General features: G+C 35.3%; 1 protein-coding gene across 1 annotated transcript; it reads right to left on the bottom strand.

Annotated features, from left to right (window-relative positions):
- Positions 1-1361: 1361 nt before the first annotated feature.
- Positions 1362-24310, bottom strand: LOC121408437 (E3 ubiquitin-protein ligase TRIM33-like). The gene is made up of 2 exons (XM_041599911.1): positions 24215-24310; positions 1362-3212 (listed from the first exon to the last, which is right to left on the bottom strand). The coding sequence occupies exon 2, from the start codon at positions 3201-3203 to the stop codon at positions 1377-1379; it is 1827 nt and encodes a 608-aa protein (XP_041455845.1). The 5' UTR covers positions 3204-3212; positions 24215-24310; the 3' UTR covers positions 1362-1376.
- Positions 24311-25228: the final 918 nt, after the last annotated feature.

The raw sequence follows: 25228 nt of genomic DNA, 5'->3' as shown, positions 1-25228 counted from the left end.
TGCAAGTGCTTTATGTGCATGTTAAGGTGTAATTCTAACAAAATCAGCAAGCGCTTATTGGCACTCGCATTAGATGAATATGTTGAGATGTGTATACTCTTAATGGATTCCTAAAACATTGTCCTTAAAATCTTCCTGTTTGGGGGTCAATATTTACACAAAATTTCAGCTCGCGCTTCGCGCTTCCGTTATTTAGTGAGACAGGTACGTATCATGACTACAAAAGATTGATTATAATGTCCCTTTTTAGGTCTGAATATCAAAAATTTTAAGCTTACGCTTCGCGCTAGCATTATTTGACCAGTGTGATACATATCCGTTTAATGGCACTGTCCTTAAAAATGTTTTTAGTATATCAGTATACTGGCAACTGGGCGCGCTTCGCGCGCTCTCTAAGTGACTCAAATTTTTTGCTGGTGCTCCCCCCCATGCTGTGACCCACGGTACGCCACTGACCGTACCATACCCGGTCGATGGTACGGTCGGCACGATTGCATGCACGCTTTGTATTTCACTGACCCGAGAGAGGTAAAAGGGACTGGGAACGAACTTCGAAGCTGTACTCAGGGCTGCAAAAAGAAATGCAAAAAAGTTACGAATTAAAAAAAAAAAATAATAATGCGACCAAAATACCACAAACAACTCCCCTCATGACAATCTGCGAACAATAAATTTATAACCATGTTTAGAAAAAAAATCCAGCTTGATTAAGTGGAAAACCAAGGAGAAAAGCGCCGTCAAACAAACGGAAGGACACACAAGATTAGCCAAATTATAGTAAGGATACCACCCCATGTGATTACATAGCATCAGGGAGAAACTCTTATTGCGTTGTACATGGGGCTACTTAAAACCATATGTCAAAGTTTTCAGTCTGTACATGAGTATATTGACATCTCATTATCGTCAGTATCGAGAAATGAAGATACAGCTTAAGTACTGATTACTGATAATTTCTATGTTTGATTCAGGAAAGTTGGAGAACTCAACATGTCCGGGGGGGGGGGGGCGCAGTCAAACATATTCCTGTACACACGCGTGACCAAAGAATTTCCAAACACCCCCTAAACGAACTTTTCTCTTTGTGCAAAATAACCCCCTAAACAAGTTTTTCGCGGGCTTTATTTACACATTTTGGCCCCTAAAGAAGTTGTCGCCAAAATATGACCTCGGGGAAAAAGATTGGGGGAAAAAACACATCCTAAACACGTTTGGCTAGTCTTTAAAAATGAGGCTTTGGGGAAAAACATACCCATAATACGTTTGACCCCGCGATTGACGATTGACCAGTCTTTCAAAACCACCATTTTTCTTGAAAACTACAGTATGCGATCATATTTTATTATTACGTATTTCTTGCGGTTTCATCCATTATTTTATGTGATTATAATATAGAGATTATCAGGAGTGCAGAAGGCAATTTCTCCTGATCGGTACTGCTGGAGATAATACCAACGTCTCCCAGGCTTCTCAATCTTGTACTCGCCAATGAGGTTATGAATGTGTTCCAGCTCGTCTGTGTACTCATCGATGCTCACCAAACATTCATCGTCCTTCACTGTGGCTATAAGGATTGTATTGCTTTGTGACACTGCAGCGTATAGGTAAGTATTACTTGTTTTTTTTAATGTTTCCATTACATCACCTTCTTTGTCTACCAATCGAACAGTATTACCCATTCTAATGATTAGTGAATCATTGTAAGAAGTGATTTGCCAAGGATCATATCCTTGACATGGTATCTCCTTGATTGCCTTCCCACCCGCAGATGAGAACACATGGATCTTCTTGGCTTTCGAGTAGCTAACATAGATCAGATCATCACTATCAACAGTGAGGTCAGAAACCCCACCTTCATCTTTATTCAAAGTCTTAAACATCACATTCAACTTTGTGTAGTCTTGTGAGTACAGTGCTACAGTGTTTGACATATCAATTACAACACATCGACCATCAGAGAAGAACCCTAATGCACTAATCTTAACATCCTTCAGGACTGTCTGCTGGAGACGGCCATACGCAGAGAAGATATTCACGCCACCATCCTTACATCCCACAGCCATCATACCGTCTCGTGTGTTTATCATGCCATTCATGCTATCTTTAGTAGGCAAAGTAATGATCTTCCCAACTACAATTGTACCAAGACCTAACTCGTCCTTTCCAACATTTCTCACAAAAAGGGAACTTTTCGCCTTCCTACATGTTTTATTCGGCTGCTCGTAATCAGGATTTTCCTGATTTAAGGCCTCTTGTAGGTCTTCACATAAAGTGTCATATACAGCCAAAGTATCCATGTCTACTGGTGCATTTCTCCTATTGGTTACCATCTCAGCGATGGTCGTCAACTGATCAATGCGCTGCTGAGCTGATTTCTTCATTTCTTCAAGGGTTTCCTCTGCTCTTTCAGTCTTTCCCTTGACTTCACCAAGTAGGATTTCTCTCTTCTCTGTCAACTGCTGAACTGCTTCATCATACGCTTTGTTGATGTCATCCGTGCAGTGGTTTGTAGCATCATCCACACACTTCTTCTGTTCATCGATGAGATCGATGTAATTCTGAAAGCAAGATTGTTTCTTCTCCACCTTGGATTTAAGCTCGTCGATGGTCTTCGTGTGATGACTTTCATAAGCATCTGACTCGATGACCTGGTGTCCTTGATCCTTATGTTCCATAACAGCACACCTGAAGCATGTGAATCTCTTACAGTTAGAACAGAAACATTCTTCATCTTCTTTCGGATGTTTCCTGCATTTCCGGTATCTACGTATTGACACCTTTCCTGATGAGATCTCACTCATGGCTATGATCTCATGATCAACAAAGTTTTTCCACTGAGAGTGCATATTGTGGCAAGTAGTACATAGATAGTTGCCACAGTCTTGGCAGTAGACAACAGCTTTGGGCTTATCCTCGGAATCGCAATTCGTGCAAATTTGATGTTGATTTTTCACGTCGTCTATGAGCTTCCTCAAAGCTAGGCTTGCCGGTAGTTTGTCAACATCCTGGTGTGGGACCTGGGTAACAGCTTTGCAGACAGGACATCGGATCATCTGACCATCACCATGGCATTCCAAGAGCTTTTCCAGACAGACCTTGCAGTAGGTGTGGGAACAAGACAGGATCTTTGGATCAGTAAAGGTAGTCAGACAAACGGGACACTCCAGACTCTGAGCAATCGTGTCTTTTAATTCCTCAGCCATGATTGAACTCTACAGAATAAAAAAAAAAAAAAAAAACGAATTAATGAGAAGGAAAAACAATGACCTTCTTTCGTCTCTGGAGCGTAGCTCTCAGAGGCCGCAGAAACGGGGGGGGGGGGGGGACAGCAGGGGGTTCAGCTACCGTACTCAGAAGCGGATCTAGGGGGGGGGGGTTGGGGGGGTTGCACCCCCCCAAAAAAAAAAATCTGGGGACCATTTTTTTTTTAATCTTATTTTTTTTTAACTTGTAATTTATTCTATTTCTACGTATTTATTTCATTTATTATTATTATTATTATTAGGCTCCTATTTCTTTCGGGGGTAGGGGGGGGGGGGTTGGGCGAACAAATGTCACAGAGTCCCTTGCCCCCCCCCCCATCAGCTATTTTGAGGACACGGGCCACCGCCGAAGTGACAAGCTAGGCCAGCGTTGCCGATTCTCATCCCCAAAATCCCCACATTAAAAACAAAAATTGGGGGATTGTTGAAGTCTTTGGGGATGAAAAATAAATATTTGGGAATGAAAATAATTGAGTTTTATGCAAGAAAACGCCATTTTCACACACAGATTTTCAAAAATGTTCCCTACTGTGGGAGGGGGTGTCCCCCCCCCTTTTAAAAAAGCTGGATCCGCCCCTGGTACTTTACCTCAAAACTGTGTACAAAAACATAAAAATGACCATCTGATTATGATATTTGGCATGGTTAGCCCCTCCCCCTTTCAAAACCGTTCCGCGGCCTCTGCCTCTATGAAGTAGGAGGAATTAACTGCCACACCTCCATTAAACACACACACACGATTTTGAAAGGAACTTAAAGAACGGTACGTCGTTTATTTCTAGATTTATTCATTCTTTAGCCTTGATTGAACAGGCATATACCCATCTGAAATAAAGCTCCAGTGATGTTTATTCTAAGAAATGATAATGACAATAATGTTAATGATAATCGCTAGAGGGTATTCATTTGTCTCGCAATCTACTATGGTCAACAAGGAAATTCGTGATCACTCTCGCAAAAAGTGTTCACTGGCTTTCTAGGAAATTCGTGATCACTCTCGCAAAAAGTGTTCACTAGCTTACAAGTTCACGAGCTTTCGAGTGCCGCTGCAACTCTTTATCAAGTGACACGGATTGTCCGATATCGTACTCTATTTTATACTAACCTCCAAGACCGTACGCACAAACGCGAGAACAATAGGTGGGCACTGATCCGTTGTGTGATTGGTCAGGAGGTATGCAAATAAGCCGGGGGTATATGCAAATACGCCGTGGGTCGGCAATATGCAAATGAGACCAGAATCGGCGGGCTCGCTAGTTTCCCGTGGGCGGGGGTTGACTGGCTGAGCGGTCCCTCGATGGTGGCCGGGAACGATCGGGTCGGCGTGCAGTGCCAGGTAAGAATCAGGGTACTAATGGATAATTCGTTTTTCATACCCGTTCAGCGTACAGCGAAAACGGAAATCAGTACGTGGTTCGGTCTTTGAAAAAAAAAACGAAATCACAGCGTGAAAACTCGTGCTGTGATTTCGTTTTTGTTGCTCAAAAACAGAATATTGAAATCAGAAATGTTTTGGGCTCTCTCTGATTTCTCATTTTATATTTGTGTTTTTATGTATCAAAAACGAAACCAGAACACGATTTTCGCTCTGTGACTTGTGTTTTCATGCATCAAAAACAAAATCAGAACACGCTCTCCCGCTCCGTGATTCCGTTTGTAAAAACGAAAACAGCGAAGACGAGATCAGAGACTCCCTTTTCCAGACCCTGCAACGTGATTTCGTTTTTCGTACAACCTCCAACCTACAGGCATATTAAAGAGCGCCCTCCAGGAGGTGAGGCAAGTTTCAATGGAGGTTTTAATAAACTGTACCACACATATTATGTTGAAGCTAGTTTAAAAGGAGGTGAGGCAAGTTTCAATGGAGGTTTTTATAACTGTACTCTAAATTATGTTGAAGCGTATTTAAATGGAGGTGAGGCAGGTTTCAATGGAGCTCAGTTTTTAAAAAGAATAAACTGTACCACACATTATGGTGAAGCCACTTTAAAAGGAGGTGAGGCAAGTTTCAATGGAGATTTTTATAACTGTACTCTAAATTATGGTGAAACCAATTTTAAAGGTGAGGCAAGTTTTAAAGGAAGTTCTTTCTAACCGTACTCCAAATTATGGTGTAGCCAAGTTAAAAGGAGCTAGGTGAAGCAAGTTCCAATGGAGTTTGTTATAACTGTACTACAAATGATGGTGAAGCCAATTTAAAAGGAGGTGAGGCAAGTTTCAATGGAGGTTTTTAAAAAGAATATATTGTACTGCACATGATGGTGAATCCAGTTTAAATGGAGGTGAGGCAGGTTTCAATGGAGGTTTTTAAAAAGAAAAACTGTAACGGTATTATGGTGAAACCAATTTTAAAGGAGGTGAGGCAAGTTTTAAAGGAAGTTTTTTATAACCGTACTCCAAATTATGGTGTAGCCAATTTAAAAGGAGGTGAGGAAAGTTCCAATGAAGTTTTTCATAACTGTACTACAAATGATGGTGAAGCCAATTGAAAAGGAGGTGAGGAAAGTTTCAATGTGTAGGTTTCTTAAAAGGAATAAACTGTACCACACATTATGGTGCAGACAGTTTAAAAGGAGGTGAGGCAAGTTTCAATGGAGGTTTTTTTAAAAAGAATAAACTGTACCACACAAATTCTGTTGAAGCCAGTTTTAAAGGAGGTGAGGCAAGTTTCAATGGAGGTTTTTTAATTGTACTCTAAATTATGGTGAAGCCAATTTAAATGGAGGTGAGGCAGGTTTCAATGGAGCTCAGTTTTTTAAAAAGAATCAACTGTACCACACATTATGGTGAAGCCACTTTAAAAGGAGGTGAGGCAAGTTTCAATGGAGATTTTTATAACTGTACTCTAAATTATGGTGAAACCAATTTTAAAGGAGGTGAGGCAAGTTTTAAAGGAAGTTCTTTCTAACCGTACTCCAAATTATGGTGTAGCCAAGTTAAAAGGAGGTGAGGCAAGTTCCAATGGAGTTTGTTATAACTGTACTACAAATGATGGTGAAGCCAATTTAAAAGGAGGTGAGGCAAGTTTCAATGGAGGTTTTTAAAAAGAATATATTGTACTGCACATGATGGTGAATCCAGTTTAAATGGAGGTGAGGCAGGTTTCAATGGAGGTTTTTAAAAGGAAAAAACTGTACCGGTATTATGGTGAAACCAATTTTAAAGGAGGTGAGGCAAGTTTTAAAGGAAGTTTTTTAAAAAGAATAAACTGTACCACACATTATGGTGAAGCCAGTTTGAAAGGAGGTGAGGCAAGTTTCAATGGAGGTTTTTTAAAAAGAATAAACTGTACCACACATTATGGTGAAGCCAGTTTAAAAGGAGGTGAGGCAAGTTTCAATGGAGATTTTTATAACTGTACTCTAAATTATGGTGAAGCCAATTTAAAAGGAGGTGAGGCAAGTTTCAATGGAGGTTTTTTAAAAAGAATAAACTGTACCACACAAATTCTGTTGAAGCCAATTTAAATGGAGGTGAGGCAGGTTTCAATGGAGCTCAGTTTTTTAAAAAGAATAAACTGTACCACACATTATGGTGAAGCCACTTTAAAAGGAGGTGAGGCAAGTTTCATTGGAGGTTTTTATAACTGTACTCTAAATTATGGTGTAGCCAAGTTAAAAGGAGGTGAGGCAAGTTTCAATGGAGGTTTTTTTAAAAGAATAAACTGTACCACACATTATGGTGAAGCCAGTTTGAAAGGAGGTGAGGCAAGTTTCAATGGAGGTTTTTTAAAAAGAATAAACTGTACCACACATTATGGTGAAGCCAGTTTAAAAGGAGGTGAGGCAAGTTTCAATGGAGGTTTTTTAAAAAGAATAAACTGTACCACACAAATTCTGTTGAAGCCAGTTTTAAAGGAGGTGAGGCAAGTTCCAATGGAGTTTGTTATAACTGTACTACAAATGATGGTGAAGCCAATTTAAAAGGAGGTGAGGCAAGTTTCAATGGAGGTTTTTAAAAAGAATATATTGTACTGCACATGATGGTGAATCCAGTTTAAATGGAGGTGAGGCAGGTTTCAATGGAGGTTTTTAAAAAGAAAAAACTGTACCGGTATATTATGGTGAAACCAATTTTAAAGGAGGTGAGGCAAGTTTTAAAGGAAGTTTTTTAAAAAGAATAAACTGTACCACACATTATGGTGAAGCCAGTTTGAAAGGAGGTGAGGCAAGTTTCAATGGAGGTTTTTTAAAAAAGAATAAACTGTACACACATTATGGTGAAGCCAGTTTAAAAGGAGGTGAGGCAAGTTTCAATGGAGGTTTTTATAACTGTACTCTAAATTATGGTGAAGCCAGTTTAAAAGGAGGTGAGGCAAGTTTCAATGGAGGTTTTTTAAAAAGAATAAACTGTACCACACAAATTCTGTTGAAGCCAATTTAAATGGAGGTGAGGCAGGTTTCAATGGAGCTCAGTTTTTTAAAAAGAATAAACTGTACCACACATTATGGTGAAGCCACTTTAAAAGGAGGTGAGGCAAGTTTCATTGGAGATTTTTATAACTGTACTCTAAATTATGGTGTAGCCAAGTTAAAAGGAGGTGAGGCAAGTTTCAATGGAGGTTTTTTAAAAAGAATAAACTGTACCACACATTATGGTGAAGCCAGTTTGAAAGGAGGTGAGGCAAGTTTCAATGGAGGTTTTTTAAAAAGAATAAACTGTACCACACATTATGGTGAAGCCAGTTTAAAAGGAGGTGAGGCAAGTTTCAATGGAGGTTTTTTAAAAAGAATAAACTGTACCACACAAATTCTGTTGAAGCCAGTTTTAAAGGAGGTGAGGCAAGTTTCAATGGAGGTTTTTATAATTGTACTCTAAATTATGGTGAAGCCAATTTAAATGGAGGTGAGGCAGGTTTCAATGGAGCTCAGTTTTTTAAAAAGAATCAACTGTACCACACATTATGGTGAAGCCACTTTAAAAGGAGGTGAGGCAAGTTTCAATGGAGGTTTTTATAATTGTACTCTAAATTATGGTGAAGCCAATTTAAATGGAGGTGAGGCAGGTTTCAATGGAGCTCAGTTTTTTAAAAAGAATAAACTGTACCACACATTATGGTGAAGCCACTTTAAAAGGAGGTGAGGCAAGTTTTTAAGGAAGTTCTTTCTAACCGTACTCCAAATTATGGTGTAGCCAAGTTAAAAGGAGGTGAGGCAAGTTTCAATGGAGGTTTTTTAAAAAGAATAAACTGTACCACACATTATGGTGGTCGAAGCCAGTTTAAAAGGAGGTGAGGCTAGTTTCAATGGAGTTTTTTTTTTTTAAAGAATAAACTGTACCACACATATTATGTTGAAGCCAGTTTAAAAGGAAGTGAGGCAAGTTTCAATGGAGGTTTTGAAAACGAATGAATTGTACTACACATGATGGTGAAGCCAGTTTAAATGGAGGTGAGGCAGGTTTCAATGGAGGTTTTTTAAAAAGAACAAATTATGGTGTAGCCAATTTAAAAGGAGGTGAGGCAAGTTTCAATGGAGGTTTTTATAACTGTACTCTAAATTATGTTGAAGCCAATTTAAAAGGAGGTGAGGCAATTTCAATGGAGGTTTTCTTTTAATAGAATTAAATGTATTACACATTATGGTGAAGCCAGTTTAAATGAAGGCGAGGCAAGTTTCAATTAATGGAGGTTTTTTAAAAAGAATAAACTGTACGGTATTATGGTGAAACCAATTTTAAAGGAGGTGAGGCAAGTTTTAAAGGAAGTTTTTTATAACCTTACTACAAATGATGGTGAAGCCAATTGAAAAGGAGGTGAGGCAAGTTTCAATGTAGGTTTTTGAAAAGAATAATTTATGGTGAAGCCAGTTTGAAAGGAGGTGAGGCAAGTTTCAATGGAGATTTTTAAAAAGAAAAAACTGTACTGGTATTATTTAAAGGAGGTGAGGCAAGATTTAAAGGAAGTTCTTTATAACCGTACTCCAAATTATGGTGAAGCCAATTTAAAAGGAGGTGAGGCAAGTTTCAATGGACACACTTGAAAAAGCCATCTTGTAGCTTCTTGTCAACTTCTTGATTCACAATCACGCACGTGGTAGTATAAAAAAATGCCTGCACTGTATGTACTGACTCGATGCAAGCGCTGCGTTCACGTGTATAATTATCGTGAAGGGTGCTCTTTAATATTGCCTGTAGCTCATACAAAAAAACCAAATCATGGTGCAGGAAGTGGAACCTCCATTGAAACTTGCCTCACCTCCGTTTAAACTGTCTGCACCATAATGTGTGGTACAGTTTATTCCTTTTAAGAAACGTACATTGAAACTTTCCTCACCTCCTTTTCAATTGGCTTCACACTCATGTGTAGTACAGTTATAAAAAAAACTCCATTGGCACTTGCCTCACCTCCTTTTAAATTGGCTACACCATAATTTGGAGTACGGTTATAAAAAACTTCCTTTAAAACTTGCCTCACCTCCTTTAAAATTGGTTTCACTATAATACCGGTACAGTTCTTTCTTTTTAAACATCTCCATTGAAACTTGCCTCACCTCCTTTTAAACTGGCTTCACCATAATGTGTGGTACAGTTTATTCTTTTTAAAAAAACCTCCATTGAAACTTGCCTCACCTCCTTTAAAACTGGCTTCACTATAATGTGTGGTATAGTTTATTCTTTAAAAAAAAACCTCCATTGAAACCTGCCTCACCTTCATTTAAATTGGCTTCACCATAATTTGTGGTACATGCAGTTTATTCTTTTTAAAAAACCTCCATTGAAACTTGCCTCACCTCCTTTCAAACTGGCTTCACCATAATTTAGAGTACAGTAATAAAAACCTCCATTAAAACTTGCCTCAACTCCTTTTAAACTGGCTTCAACATAATATGTGTGGTACAGTTTATTCTTTTTAAAAAACCTCCATTGAAACTTGCCTCACCTCCTTTCAAACTGGCTTCACCATAATGTGCAGTTTATTCTATTTAAAAAACCTCGATCTATTGAAACTTGCCTTAGCTGCATTTAAACTGGCTTCACCATATTGTGTACAGTTTATTCTTTTGAAAAAACCTCCATTGAAACTAATTGCCTCAATTCCTTTTATGGCTTCATCATAATGTGTGATACAGTTTATTCTTTTTAAAAAAACTCCATTGAAACTTGCCTCACCTCCTTTTAAACTGGCTTCACCATAATGTGTGGTACAGTTTATTCTTTTTAAAAACCTCCATTGAAACTTGCCTCACCTCCTTTTAAACTGGCTTCACCATAATGTGTGGTACAGTTTATTCTTTTAAAAAAACCTCCATTGAAACTTGCCTCACCTCCTTTCAAACTGGCTTCACCATAATGTGTGGTACAGTTTATTCTTTTTAAAAAACCTCCATTGAAACTTGCCTCACCTCCTTTCAAACTGGCTTCACCATAATTTAGAGTATGTTATAAAAACCTCCATTGAAACTTGCCTCGCCTCCATTTAAACTGGTGCCGCTTCACCATAATGTGTAGTACAGTTTATTCGAAAAAACCTCCATTGAAACTTGCCTCACCTCCATTCAAATTGGCTTCACCATAATTTAGAGTATGTTATAAAAACCTCCATTGAAACTTGCCTCGCCTCCATTTAAACTGGTGCCGCTTCACCATAATGTGTAGTACAGTTTATTCGAAAAAACCTCCATTGAAACCTGCCTCACCTCCATTTAAATTGGCTTTACCATAATTTAGAGTACAGTTATAAAAACCTCCATTGAAACTTGCCTAGCTCACCATCTTTTAAACTAGCTGGCTTCACTATAATGTGTAGTAGGCCTACATAGTTTATTATTTTGAAAAAAACCTCCATTGAAACTTGCCTCACCTCCTTTTAAACTGGCTTCACTATAATGTGTGGTACAGTTGATTCTTTTTAAATAACTGAGCTTCATTGAAACCTGCATGCCTCACCTCCATTTAAATTGGCTTCAACATAATTTAGAGTACAGTTATAAAAACCTCCATTGAAACTTGCCTCACCTCCTTTTAAACTGGCTTCAACATAATATGTGTGGTACAGTTTATTAAAATCTCCATTGAAACTTGCCTCACCTCCTGGAGGGCGCTCTTTAATATGCCTGTAGGTTGTACGAAAAACGAAATCACGTTGCAGGGACTGGAAAAGGGAGTCTCTGATCTCGTCTTCGCTGTTTTCGTTTTTACAAACGGAATCACGGAGCGGAGAGCGTGTTCTGGTTTTGTTTTTGATACATAAAAACACAAATATAAAATGAGAAATCAGAGAGAGCCCAAAACATTTCTGATTTCCTATTCTGTTTTTGATCAACAAAAACGAAATCACAGCACGGGTTTTCACGCTGTGATTTCGTTTTTTGTTTTCAAAGACCGAACCACGTACTGATTTTCCGTTTTCGCTGTACGCTGAACGGGTATGAAAAACGAATTATCCATTAGTACCCTGATTGGTAAGGCGGTATTGTGCTGTCGGATGGTTCGCATCCAGAAATCGGGGATGTCGATCCCGCTGTCTCTGTTGAAATTGTTAGGACAAAGACGTATACTAATACTTAATCCTGCGTGTATACCAATGTCTTTCTTTGGCAATGCAATGTACACCCTCCCAATCTGGGAGAGTGATCACGAATTTCCTTGTTGACCATAGTAGATTGCGAGACAAATGAATACCCTCTAGCGATTATTTCAATCCGCAATAATGAACCTATATAATAATAATGTTAATGATAAGTAGAAAAAGAGTAAAAATGTATATATGCATGTATATAAAGTTTAACATTTTCTTTAAAAGAAAGGCACAACGTACTTCCTTTGTGATTTGTTATCTTTTCATCTTTCCGGAATATACGTTCTTACATGTAAATTAATTTTCACTTTCTAATCACTGAAATTTTTCTGTGAATATAAAGTAAGCAGAAAAGTGAAAATGTTATCAAAATACGATAAATTTATGTAAAGCTACCACATTTAAGCTATATGCATCGCTTGAATATTAAGCTTAGCATCACTACAGTGCGTATCAAAAAAAGTTTACACTTTGAAAAATCCTGTAAAAGTACACTTATATCCTGAAGTTTTTTCCACATTTTAACACTGGTACAGATCCATTTAAGCAAATGACGATATAACTGTCGAAAAATGTTTCCGATTGAGTGAGCACCACTTACTTTTTAAAGTTAGTGAAAAATGATTTGCGCAGAACTTTGAAATGATTATGATTATCTTTTACCTTTTAAAACTTGTTTCCTTGCACAAAACACTTCGAAGAGTGCATTGCGCCCCACCCCACTCCCCCACACACCGAGGCCATCGAGACGTTATTTGCTTTACACTAAGCTGTGATTTACATGAAATGGCTTAGGCTTTATTTTCATTTAGTTAATCATTGTTTAGCTTGGGAAAAGTGTGGAGAAACAAGTATTGAATGAAAAATGAAATGTAAACCCACTTTAAATGATAAAAAATTAGTTTAAAAAATGCTGGAGATGTCTGTTATAAACTTTGGTTCAGATTCAGTTATATCCTCAGATCCAGCTGACACAAAAAAAGAGTAAAGATTGTGCTTACTAAATGTTAACATTTTAATTTGGGAGGCAAAATTGTTACAAAATTCTTGAATGTATCCGTTTTATTCGAATTGACTAAAGGTGCAAGGGAAATGTATGAGAAATGTTTCGCAGGTATATGTTTGACTTCGCCCTTTTCCCTTGACACAGTGTGAAAACGAGCATTTCTGCGCAAACAGATTTCTGCGAGCTTTAAAAAAATGGACAGTGCTCACTCAAGTGTAACATTCTGTCAAAACTTTTACTTTTATTAGATAGATGAGACCCAAACCCAAGATTATAAGTGAAAAAAATACCAACATGTTGTATATTTTTTAATTCCCAGGGCTTTTTCAAAGGGTAAACTTTTTTGATACTCACTGTATATTGAGCTCACAATAAAAGTACGAAATTGAATTATCATAATCTGTATATCAATGTTTCTTTAATAAGGTAATTTTTATCATTTTTAATTATTCATTTAATTGTTTCTATAGTTTTCACAAATCAACTTATTTTCGCTTGGTATAGTAGGCCAATCCTCTCGTAAATTAGAATACTAAACATCTTTTGTTTTATTTCATACATAATTTTGTAATACATTTTCCACCTTTGGATATGCACCTCACTGTGACTTCGAAAGACATTCCATAGGGTATTTATTTATTTATTTATTTATTAAAACATCTTTCAACGGGATAAAACAATCAGCTCGCAGGCTATTTCACATAATGGTCCTGCATAAAGAAAATATACACATATGAAAAGGAAAGATTACAAATAATGAGGAAAACATGTAATTATATACAGCAAGATTAAAAAACAAAAATGCTAAGAATGAAAAATCAGAAAAGGGGAACAATTAGGAAGATTTATCTCATAGTAAGATAAAGAAGTGACGGAAAAAAGAACGAGGTTTTATACATCTATATCAAGACAGGAATGGGTCTCAATTTAAAGAGTCGTAACAATATTAATACTCAAAGGAAATCCAGACACATTGATGATTAGTAGATGTGTCTTATTTGGCAATTATGCTAATAGTATCAATACTACAGATATATATGGATCAAAGTAGAACAGTTAAATTATTGTTATAGATTTAAGCGAAATTTATTTGTAATGATGTTTGAAACTTTCAACAGAAATGGCATTCTGGATGTCTTCCGGGAGTTTAATTGTTCCAAGTTACTGTTCCGGCATATTTAAAGGATTGTTCAAATAGGAATATATTAGGTTTGGGTAATACTACATTTAGTGAATTTGCATTCCAAGTGTTCATGCCATGGCGATCGAAGTACATTTCAATTTCATTTGATAAGCGGGGAGGGGCAACGCCCCTTATACACTTGTACATGAGAATTGCCAGAAAATAATCTCGACGTTGGTCAATAGTTTGCAAGGAGAGTTGATTTATCAATGCATTCCCGCTCGCAATTTGAAATCAGAAATTCCAGATACATATCTGGCAGCTCTTTTTTGCAATCTGATTAGGGGCAATTTGTAGGCTGCTGGACAGTTGCCCCAAACAGAAATTGCATAGTCTATACAAGGCTGAATTATGTATTTATACAGGATATTTAGTACATGTGAACTCAGGAATTTACTCAATATGCCTAAAGAGTAGATCTTATAGGCAATTCTCTTAAATATACATTCCACTTCAAGTTTTCATCTATCACAATGCCTAAATACCTTATAGACTTACCTGTTCAATCAGATCATTATTAATGAATATATTCAATGTATCAGATGATCTTGATTTAATTAGTATTGTTTTGGTTTTGCTTGTATTAATGCGTAATCGATTTCGGTTATATCAGTCATTTAAGGCGTCTACATCTTTCTTTAATTTCTTTGTTACATCTTCTAACTTACTGTCAGAGGCAACTACTACTATATCATCAGAAAATATGCTGCAAGTACCTTCAGTAATACATTCAGATATATCATTAATAAAAATTAAGAACAGGATGGGGGCCAGAACACTGCCCTGCGGTGCTCCAATTGAAAGCTTTTTAATATTAGATAATTTACCTTTGGAAAATACAGCTTGCTTTCTATCATTTAAGTAGTTTTTTAACCAAGTAAGCATATTTTTGATAATTCCATATTTTTCGAGTTTGAATAGAAGAAGTCCATGATCTACACAATCAAAACATTTTGAGATTTCTAGAAAGCATGCAGCAACCATTTCTTTCATATTTAATGCATCATAGAAATCATCTAAGACACGATGTAGGCACGTTATTGTTGAATGGTTCGGAAGAAATGCGTATTGATCAACATTAATCATGTCATGCTTTTGAAGGTAGGATAGTAGTTCAGATTGTATTTCCTTTTCTATGATTTTAAGGAAGTGACTAACGACTGAGATTGGTCGGTAATTAGATTTTTCGTCTTTTGAACCCTTACCTTTGAAAATTGGTGTCGTACGTGCAATTTTCCAGTCAACAGGCTAAATGGCTAAAGACTGTTATCGATGTGAATAAAAATTTTCAGAAGTTTTTTATTTAAGCAAAATTATTTAATTCACTCACCTTTGAATTATGATCTGTTAGTTGCAGATATATTACATTGTATATATTTTAATGTGCATCGAATATAAATGGCCTGTGTTTTCTTAAGAAAAAGGTAAACTGATCATTATCATCATGTACAAATAAAATCAGTCTATTCTTATTAGAATTCCAAAAGACCTTTGACTTTATCAATATTTATTATAACAAAGCAATAATGATAACAACATACTATCCTTGTAATGGCGCATATAAAATTTCTCTACATGTATATGCTGCAGATAGCTGGATATAGTTGCTACCCCCCCCCCCCCCTCATACTCACTAGTATCATGCCGAGTGGTGTTTTCTTTACTTTTACATGTATACTTCTTTGCAAACTATATCCAGATAGCTGGATATAGTTGCTACCCCCCCCTGTTGCACCCACAAATGTAATAACGCCCACAAATGTAATAACACTTTACCCACAAATGTAATAATTTTTGATCGCCCACAAATGTAATAATGACTTTACCCACAAATGTAATAAATTTTAAGGGATTTTTGGCTAATCCGTTCTAAACTAAAATCCTATAGTAATCATATAGCACAAAAGTGCAAAGTCTTTTTTTCAGACCGGGTTAATAAAACATCAAAGTACAAGTCCAAAGTCTTTCTTCCAGACCCGGTTGTTTCAAAAATTATAATATAAATCCAAAGTCTTTTTTCCAGACCCGGTTGCTTAAAAAATTGTGATATAAATCCAAAGTCTTTTTTCCAGACCCGGTTGTTTCAAACATTATAATATAAATCCCAAGTCTTTTTTCCAGACCCGGTTGTTTAAAAAAATATAATAAAAGTCCAAAGTCTTTTTTTCCAGACCCGGTTGTTTAAAAAATTGTGATATAAATCCAAAGTCTTTTTTCCAGACCTGGTTATTTCAAAAATTATAATATAAATCCAAAGTCTTTTTTCCAGACCCGGTTGTTTCAAAAATTATAATATAAATCCAAAGTCTTTTTTCCAGACCCGGTTGTTTCAAGAATTTTAATAAGTGCAAAGTCTTTTTCCTGACCCAGTTATTTCAAAATTTATAATATAAGTCCAAACTAAGATACGATAATGATATTCCTGTGGAAAAAAAATGGGAATCGAGCTTAGTCTTTTCTCCAGACCCAGATAATTAAAACTGGTGGAATTAATGTCTTTGTTGTTGTTTCAACTTATACGGTGTATATTGTGAATATATGCACTAAGAGTAAATTGAGAATCAAGCGTAGTCTTTTCTCCAGACCCAGTTACCTGTTATTTAAACATTATGAATAACAGTTTAAAAACAGTATAAAGACCCCATAATCTTATTAATGCTGGATATATAGCGTAGTCTTTCAGCCCGACCATTTTTTTCTTAAAAACGCTAATAGTAAGAACTAAAAAAAATCAAAGTTTAAGACCAAACAAACCTTCAACCTAAGAACCTGTTTTAAAAGAGGTTTAGAGTGTTGTCTTTATTCCAGACCTAAAACAGTTACGAAAAAAATCTTCTAACAAAAGACCTTATATTCTTATTCTCGTGGAATAACACGAGGTTTAAAATGTACTCTTTCCTCCAGACCCGGCTATTAAAAAAAAGTAACTAAAAAACTTCGAATCTAAGACCAAATTTCCAAAGTTTCACCCAGTAAAAATATGTCTTTTTTTTAAATAATACTACTACCCCTACAAAACATTGTAATAACGCGTGGGTAAAGCAGACATCCTTTCTCCAGACTTGGTTACTATTTGAAAAATAAAATAGTTTTTACAAATATTCTATAACGAATATCCAATAATCTAATTACTGTGGAACAACATGAAGACCGATTATGATATCGAAGATCGACTTTCCTCCAGACATAATTATTTCAGGAATAAAAAATCAATAAAACTCAACCCCCAACAACGAATCTAAGAACCAACAATCCTCCAAATTAAGACCATGCATGTAGAAAAGCACACATTTAGAGCGTTGTCTTTATTCCAGACCCGGTGATTTAAAAATGATTTAAGCAATCCTAAAAACAAAAGACTCAAATTATTATTCTTGTGGAATAATACGAGTATTATGCTTAGTCTTTCGTCTGGACCCGGTTATTTAAAAGTTAAAGAAATATTGAAAAAAAATTGACAGCTGAGACCAATCTTCAAAATTAAACCCACTTAAAATGCTTGGGCTTAGAGTGCTGTCTTTACCCCTCACCGACGTATATTATAACTTTTGAAACGACCGGGTCTGAAAAAAAAGACTTTGGACTTGCATTATAATTTTTGAATTAACCGGGTCTGGAAAGAAGACTTTGGACCTCTATTATAATTTTGAAACAACCGGATCCGGTAAAAAGACTTTGGACGTATATTATAATTTTGAAAAACCGGGTCTGGAAAAAGACTTGGACTTGTACTGTAATATTTCATTAACCGGGTCTGGAAAAAAGACTTTGAACTTTTGTGCTATATGAACGCATTACTATAGGATATTAGTTTAGAACGAATTCGCCAAAAATCACTTCAAATTTATTACATTTGTAGGTAAAGTCATTATTACATTTGTGGGTAAAGTGCATTATTACATTTGTGGGTAAAGTGTTATTACATTTGTGGGCGTTATTACATTTGTGGGCGATTATTACATTTGTGGGTGTAACACCCCCCCCCCCCCCTCATACTCACTAGTATCATGCCGAGTGGTGTTTTCTTTACTTTTACATGTATAGTTCTTTGCAAACATTTATTTTAAGTTTCATGGACTTGACAAGATGGCGACATATTTTATCGGGTTACATTCGTTATTCCGGAGGTTCGTTATTCCGAAGGTTCGTAATTCCTAAGGTTCATTATTCCGAAGGTTCGTAATTCTAAAATATCGTTTGTCCGAAGGTTCGTTATTCCGGAAATGAAATAGGTTCGTTAGTCCGAAAACGAAATAACGTTTGTTAATCCGAAGGTTAGTCCGAAAATGAAATAAGGTTCGTTTTTCCGAAGGTTCGTTAGTCTGATAATGAAATAAGGTTCGTTATTCCGAAAATGAAAGGATAGAATTTACTGAATAGATAATCAAATCAAAGTTATGCATAATGCATGTGTTAATTACATGTAAGTATTTATTGATTATCATGTAAAATCATAATAAACTAGCCACGTGTGGAATTAAATAGAATTATTGGGAATTTTGATTTTGTTCTAAGTTGTTTTATTGAATTCATTCAACACAAAATACAATATCATTATTTTTCGAGCAACATAATACTAATAGAATATATGTAACTGTTTCAACATTATTTGGAATTGATCAAAAATATATTGAAAAATATAATATACATGAGTAGACTTATCAAACAAACAAGTAAAGACCAACAAGCAATACGGAAACAAAACAAAGCAAAATAGAGGAAAATAAAAAAATATGACAAAAAGGAGGCGGTTTACAGCGGCATTGACGGTCAACTAAATGAGTTAGCTAAATCGGCAACACGCTCCAATATTTCTTTTTTCATTATGGTCTGTCATTGGCACCGCATAGGGGGCGTAGGGAAAAATAAAAAAGGGGGAAAGAAAGGGGGAAGGAAAAGAAAGGAAAAGAGAGGAGAAAAAAAGAGGAAAATAAGGGGAGGAAGACGAGTGAAAAAAAAGAAGATGAGGGGAAGACTTGAAAAAAATTTATGTCACTATATAAAATTTTCGCTCGCACTTTGCGCTCGCATTGCCTATTAGGTGATTTACATATCTTGCTCAATATGGAGCTTGAAATATATTTTTATGTCAATATACAAAACATATATTAGCTCAGAGTAATTATTTAGTTACATACACATCTGTTCAGGATCACAAACATTGCCCAGAATTTTATGTTAGATTTACAAATTGATTTGAATTTTATGACAAATACATGAAATTAAAAAAAAAAATAGAGCTCGCGCTTCTCGCTCGCACTATTCGAATAAGGCTTATGAGATTATAATATATTTATGTTGATTAAAAAAAAATAATGAAGCTAAGAAGTTACTATTAGGACTACCCCTTCCAAGAAACAAACCAAAAAAAAATTCGAATGGCCGATCAGGGAGTATATGGCTGAACCCCCCCCCCCCCCCTATTGGCGAAGGTTGGATCCTCCCCTGGCACTGGAAGCGTGGGTAGGATATATTCACCCCCCCCCCTCCTCTCATTTAATGTTTTCCCATTTTTTCAAGTCTCGCGTTAACGTTTTCCGCTCGATCGAAACCTTCTCTTCTTTTTCTATGCTTTTCAGTATAACCTTTCTCGTATTTCAAACGCAGTTGGAAGCTTATATTTCTCCCTTCCATGGTATACATTAAACATTATTTTTACTAAATAAAACCAATCATCATTTATCACATCTAAATCAATATAAAATTCTTTTCAACTTAAGATATTAAGAATTACTAGTATAAGATTCAAAAAAAAATTCACACTCGAAAGATATATGATTGTAGGTTTCCTCAACTTTATAATTTTACCAAATGAACATTCTAATTGTTACAAAATGAACTCTGTAAAACTTGTGGTTCAAATAAATAATGTCGTATAATAACTTAAATTGAAATTCTCTCGATGTGTTATCCAATGTGTTCCATCTTCATCGATAAAATGCCTTTTTGGTATCATGTTGGGACATTTTATATGCCATTTCTAAATTGTGAAAGGCTACCGGAACCTCGGTCATATTAAATTTTACGCTCTCTATACATTTTTTTTCTTTAAGAAACCGATTCAAATTGGAAAACATATTGCAGAAAATAATTCAATTTTTAGATCTTCAATTCTGATATGGTTTCTTAATTCGAATCAAATAAAAATCAATTCAACTTTCTTTAGGAATGTGGGAAAATATATCATGAATGGCTGATATTTCATTTTTATCAAGTCCTACACTCTTGAAATATCGGGTAGCATATACTGTCCACACAACAATTGGTTAAAAAAATATCCATCTCTGGGTAGTTTTCAACCAATGCTGTGGATTTTTTTCACCAAAAGCCCACATTTTTGGTTCAAAACTACCCAGAAATGGATAAAGTTTTAACCAATTGTTGTGTGGACAGTATGTTCGCCAACATTATTAAGAGCGTTACATCTAAAATAAGTATCTGACTTAAATGCCATTTCTTTATCTATAAACTGACGAAGTTCAAAGGTATTTTTTGAGAAAAAAAAAGAATTTTATGACAGATTGGTTTTCCTACCGTCTTAATACCCTATCATTGAAAAAGATTTCAGTTCTTTTATTCCTGGGGCCATTTCATGGAGTTATCAGCACTGACAACTCGTCTTTCTCCAACAGTTACCATGGTAACAGTCGGAGGTTAGTGCCTCTCAGCCAATCAAAATCAAGGATTTCACTGAAATTGCCAGCTTTGACAATTTAGTCAGCGCTGACAATTTTCATGAAACACCTCCCAGATCTCCTTTATATATTACATACATTCATATAACACCAGATACTTGGTCACCTTACCAGTCTTCTGATCCACATAAAATTTGTGCTTAGTTGATATTTTTGCAATACCAACTTTCTTTCAAAATGGGAAAGAGTTTTTACAGGAGTAGGCCCAAAGGCAAAATAATTGGTTTATTTGTATTAATCTTTATTCCAGATATTTTATTAAAAATCTCCAAGATTACCTCTAGTGATCATTAGTTTTGTACAGGAATAGTTAGATTATTACACAGCAAAAACGCTGTTTACTTCGTGAGCCTTACAGCATATATAGTTGTTTTAACAAGTGTTTAAATCTTAAACAACAAAGTTTGATTTTAATATTTAATTGTCCATAAATTACGCGTGGTTGTTTAAACAGGTAACCAACTACTGTAAGGTTCATAATAGTAACATTGCATAAGATTCTAAACAGCGTCTTAAATGTGCACAAAATCGATACATACATGTAGATGGTCTTAGAAACAGGTAAGTTTTAAGAAGTGTTTTAAAGGACTGGATGTGATGAACAAAATGACAGCTGGAGTGAATTCCAGAGTCTTTGGACTGCTACATATATGTTTTAACTAAAAACGAATTCTTTGTACTAATAGATATCAATACATAGCATCATTTTTATGAAATTAGGTTATAACTCTTGATCATTAACACTGCAATTTTAAGAGGGTTTACAGTCTAAAGGTTTCATATTTCATGTTTTGGTTTTATTACATTCGGTATACATCTATGGCATAGGTTTGTAATTTTCTTTTAAGTATAGTTATATGCATTATGGGTAAATCTGAGGCATTGATATAGGCCTTCTTGTTTAACTTGTAAATGTGCATATTTGCCATAATTTGACTTTGAAAACCATGGCTGTAAATTAGTAACAGCGGTATACACGATTTTCATGGTTTTGCTCAATAACTTCATTAAAAAATTAGTCTAAATGCCACAACATTTCCAGTAAAATATATGGTCTCAGAACAATGTAAAGCCTTTAAACTATAATTTATGTAACTTAATTTGTATTAGGTTAAAATTAATGTCATAATTTTTATATAGGCCTACATGTATAAAGTAGAGGATAGACGAGCATTATGCTGGTATTCAAAAAGTCCACTTCGGTTTTTTTTTCATCTTACTTCCGGGTTGACAAAAATTTAATGTAGATTATCATTTAGTAGCAGAATTCCTTCTTCAATATTTTCACTGGGGAAGGTGGGGCATAACGGACCTCGGGACAAAACTGATTTTTTTTTAATGTGCACAAGTAAATAAAGTACGCTCTCTTTACAAATCCTTTGAAGCAGACGACATGGCGGCATAACGTCAACCATAATATTTTATCCAGCAACATCTAAGCACATCCAAGTAACGTCTCTTAAAAAAATGCACCCTTGCAATCTAAGATAAGTGATGATCATAGAGCTGTAAATTCAAAGTTGCTTGTATTAATTTTGATAAAATATTCGTATATATAAATTCAAAAGATATCAACGTTATACACATGTTTCTTTGTTTTTTCTCAATTCAATTCGATTCATTTATTATTTTCCATTAAAAAAAACAAAATATGTACATTTGAAATACACATGTTTATAAAAAAAAATAGATCAAATACATATGCATAGTAAATTAATATTGTGATAGAAATAAATGGAAAATGAAACACCTGTAGAAAGCTTTTAGAAAGCTTGTAAATGGCCGGAGTCCAAAAGTTAACAAAATACAAATATAATAATGATAATAATATTATTAGATGGCGTATGTATTTGAATTAAACGTCTTGCCCCCCCCCTATCCCCACCTGCCCCCTGTCCCAACTCCCACACCCCCTTACCCATCTCTCTCGCAGGTAAAATTCAAAATTAATATTATAGGCTAAAATCTAAATTTAGATTAAAGTAATATGACAACAGATAAACCTTGAGATTTTTTTGGAAAGTATTCAAAAAGACATTCTCCGTAAATGAGTTCCATACTGTTGGCCCTGTATATCTGACTGTTTTTGCATATATTGCTTATCAATATTCCAGATATATAGTTTTTTACTGTTTCGAGTGTTATATTTGTAAATCATAGAATTAGTTTCAAACATGTTGGCAAGAGAAGGCAAAACGGTTCCTTTGATACACTTGAATACAAAAATGGCAATTTGATATGTGTTCAATTTATAAATATCTAATGTGTTTAATTGTTTGATTAGAGGTTTAGAATGAGCTAAATAATGCGAGTTTGTACAAATACGCAAACAACGTTTTTGCAGTAGAAGCAATGGTTTCAACTTTGAAGGGGTTGAATTTGCCCAAACGATATTGCCATAGGACAAATAAGATAAAATCAGTGAATTATAAATAGTAAATAATATATTCAATGGTAGTGTTTCTGTTTTGAAAGTAATCCTGTAGTTTTGCTGATTTTAGAAGAGATCATTGTAATATGAGGCTTCCATGAGAGGTTCTCATCTAATAGTATACCAAAACTATGTTAGATACTCTTTCAATAAGAGTTTCATCTATATATAATGGGTGCTTCATATATGACTTGCTTTCTATTACTCTGTATTGTTTTGAAAAGAATACATTTTGTTTTTGCTAAATTTGGTGATAATTTGTTAACTTTAAGCCACAATGATACCTTTTTGATTTGTTCATTAAACTGATTAACAATTCTATCATGAACAGATATCAAAGCAGAATCTGTAGAAATATTTCTTCTCAATCCAAACTGATCATTATTAAATACATTATGTTTTTCTAAAAAAATCATCTAACCTATCGTAAACTATTTTCTCAACAATCTTTGAAAACGATATATAAAAGGAGTGATATAGGGCGATAATTACCAATTATTTCTTTATCCCCCTTTTTAAATATTGGAATAATTTTTGATATTTTTAAATGTGAAGGTACTATCCCTGCGTTAAATGAAAGATTAATTATATGAGTTAGGGGTTTTGCTATTGCATATCTAACATACTTAACAACGGCGGGACTAATGCCTTCTTTACTTCTATTCAGGGATTTAGCATCTAAACCTTTTATAAGAAAATACACCATTGGGGCAAAATGGATTAAAAAAGTAAGGGGCAGAATGGAACAACCATGGTCGTCATAAAGATGGTCAGGAACTACAAGAGGGAACCGACAAGACAGAGATGGGATGATGAGCCAATGAAGAGTGCCATAAAAGGGGGAAGATTTTTTTTTGCCCCAGTGGTGGGGCAAAATGGCATATATTCGAATTTCTATGGAATTTAAACCAGGTTATGCATGAATCGTCATTGATATCAAAAAGTACAAACGAAATTTATCTGACATTGTCAGTGTCATTGTCTTTGTGTCGTTATTGACGTCATAATGCAAGTTTGAAATTGAGTATTCCTCTATGCCCCACCAGAATCCTGCAATTTCACTGTGTGTAAAATATGCCTACACTTACAAAATTACAAGAATAGTTCAAGTTACTCACGTTTGTCTATATTCGTTAATTTCAGAAGTTGATTTCGTTCTATATAAAGGCAAGATTATTGGTCTCAGTCCTCCACCATGTCCACACACAGTTATATATATCACAATTATGATCTATGATCGTGAACGAATTTTTCTTTTTACTATGCACTCCGTTCAAGTGACGGGGAATTTCCACCGACCTTTGCTATATCAAATAGTTCTTTGACACATCAAATTAAAATAATGAACGTGACGATAGTGATGTTCTGCTATAATCACATGCCTCTAGACCTAAATGTTTGTTTTTTTCATATCGGCTTATGACTTAATGTGTAGAAAAGGAGATTTGAAAAAATAAACACGAGAAATAAGTTAAATCTTTATCGTCTGATAGCATTTCATGTTAGTCCGGCAGCCCAGGAGGTTTATTCAACCGAAAGCCGGACAAGCAAATGACCCTATAGCTGGATGGTATGGACCCTGAAATTTACAAAAATGCATTGCTGCCGGGTTCTATGCGTGGTCTTCCCTCCGAAATGACGTCACTACAAAATGGCCCTATTTCACCATTTTCAGACATTGAACACATAGCATGAAGTCAATGGAAAATATCTCAGCCAAATCATGCTTGTTTTGTATAAAACTTTCACAATATATTGTTCAAGTAGTGAACAAGAGATATGCAAAATTTCACGAACAGAAATTATTGTTTACATATGCAAATTACATAATTAAATTTGCATATCATTAGTTTTGGAGATTTCTCGAATAAAAAATTGTCGAAAATCGATTCAGAAATTTTTTTTTTTATTGTACTTTATTTGATATATTTCCTCTCAAGCATAATATCATTCTCTTCATCGATATCTCTACTTTAAGAAAATATATAACAGTAATTGAAAATGACATTATAGACTGTAATTTCAGCCTCCTTTTCAATATGGTGCGCACATAGAAATCGTGCGTTTTGGGCCTATTTTCACCATATAGCTGAGGTGTGCGAACGATATGCCTACTTTATTGATGTTTCCTG

This window comes from Lytechinus variegatus, chromosome 2, assembly GCF_018143015.1.
Source record: "Lytechinus variegatus isolate NC3 chromosome 2, Lvar_3.0, whole genome shotgun sequence".
NCBI classification, from domain to species: domain Eukaryota; kingdom Metazoa; phylum Echinodermata; class Echinoidea; order Temnopleuroida; family Toxopneustidae; genus Lytechinus; species Lytechinus variegatus.
The sequence above is the reverse complement of the archived record's forward strand: the minus strand, read 5'-3'. Positions and strand labels throughout refer to the sequence as shown.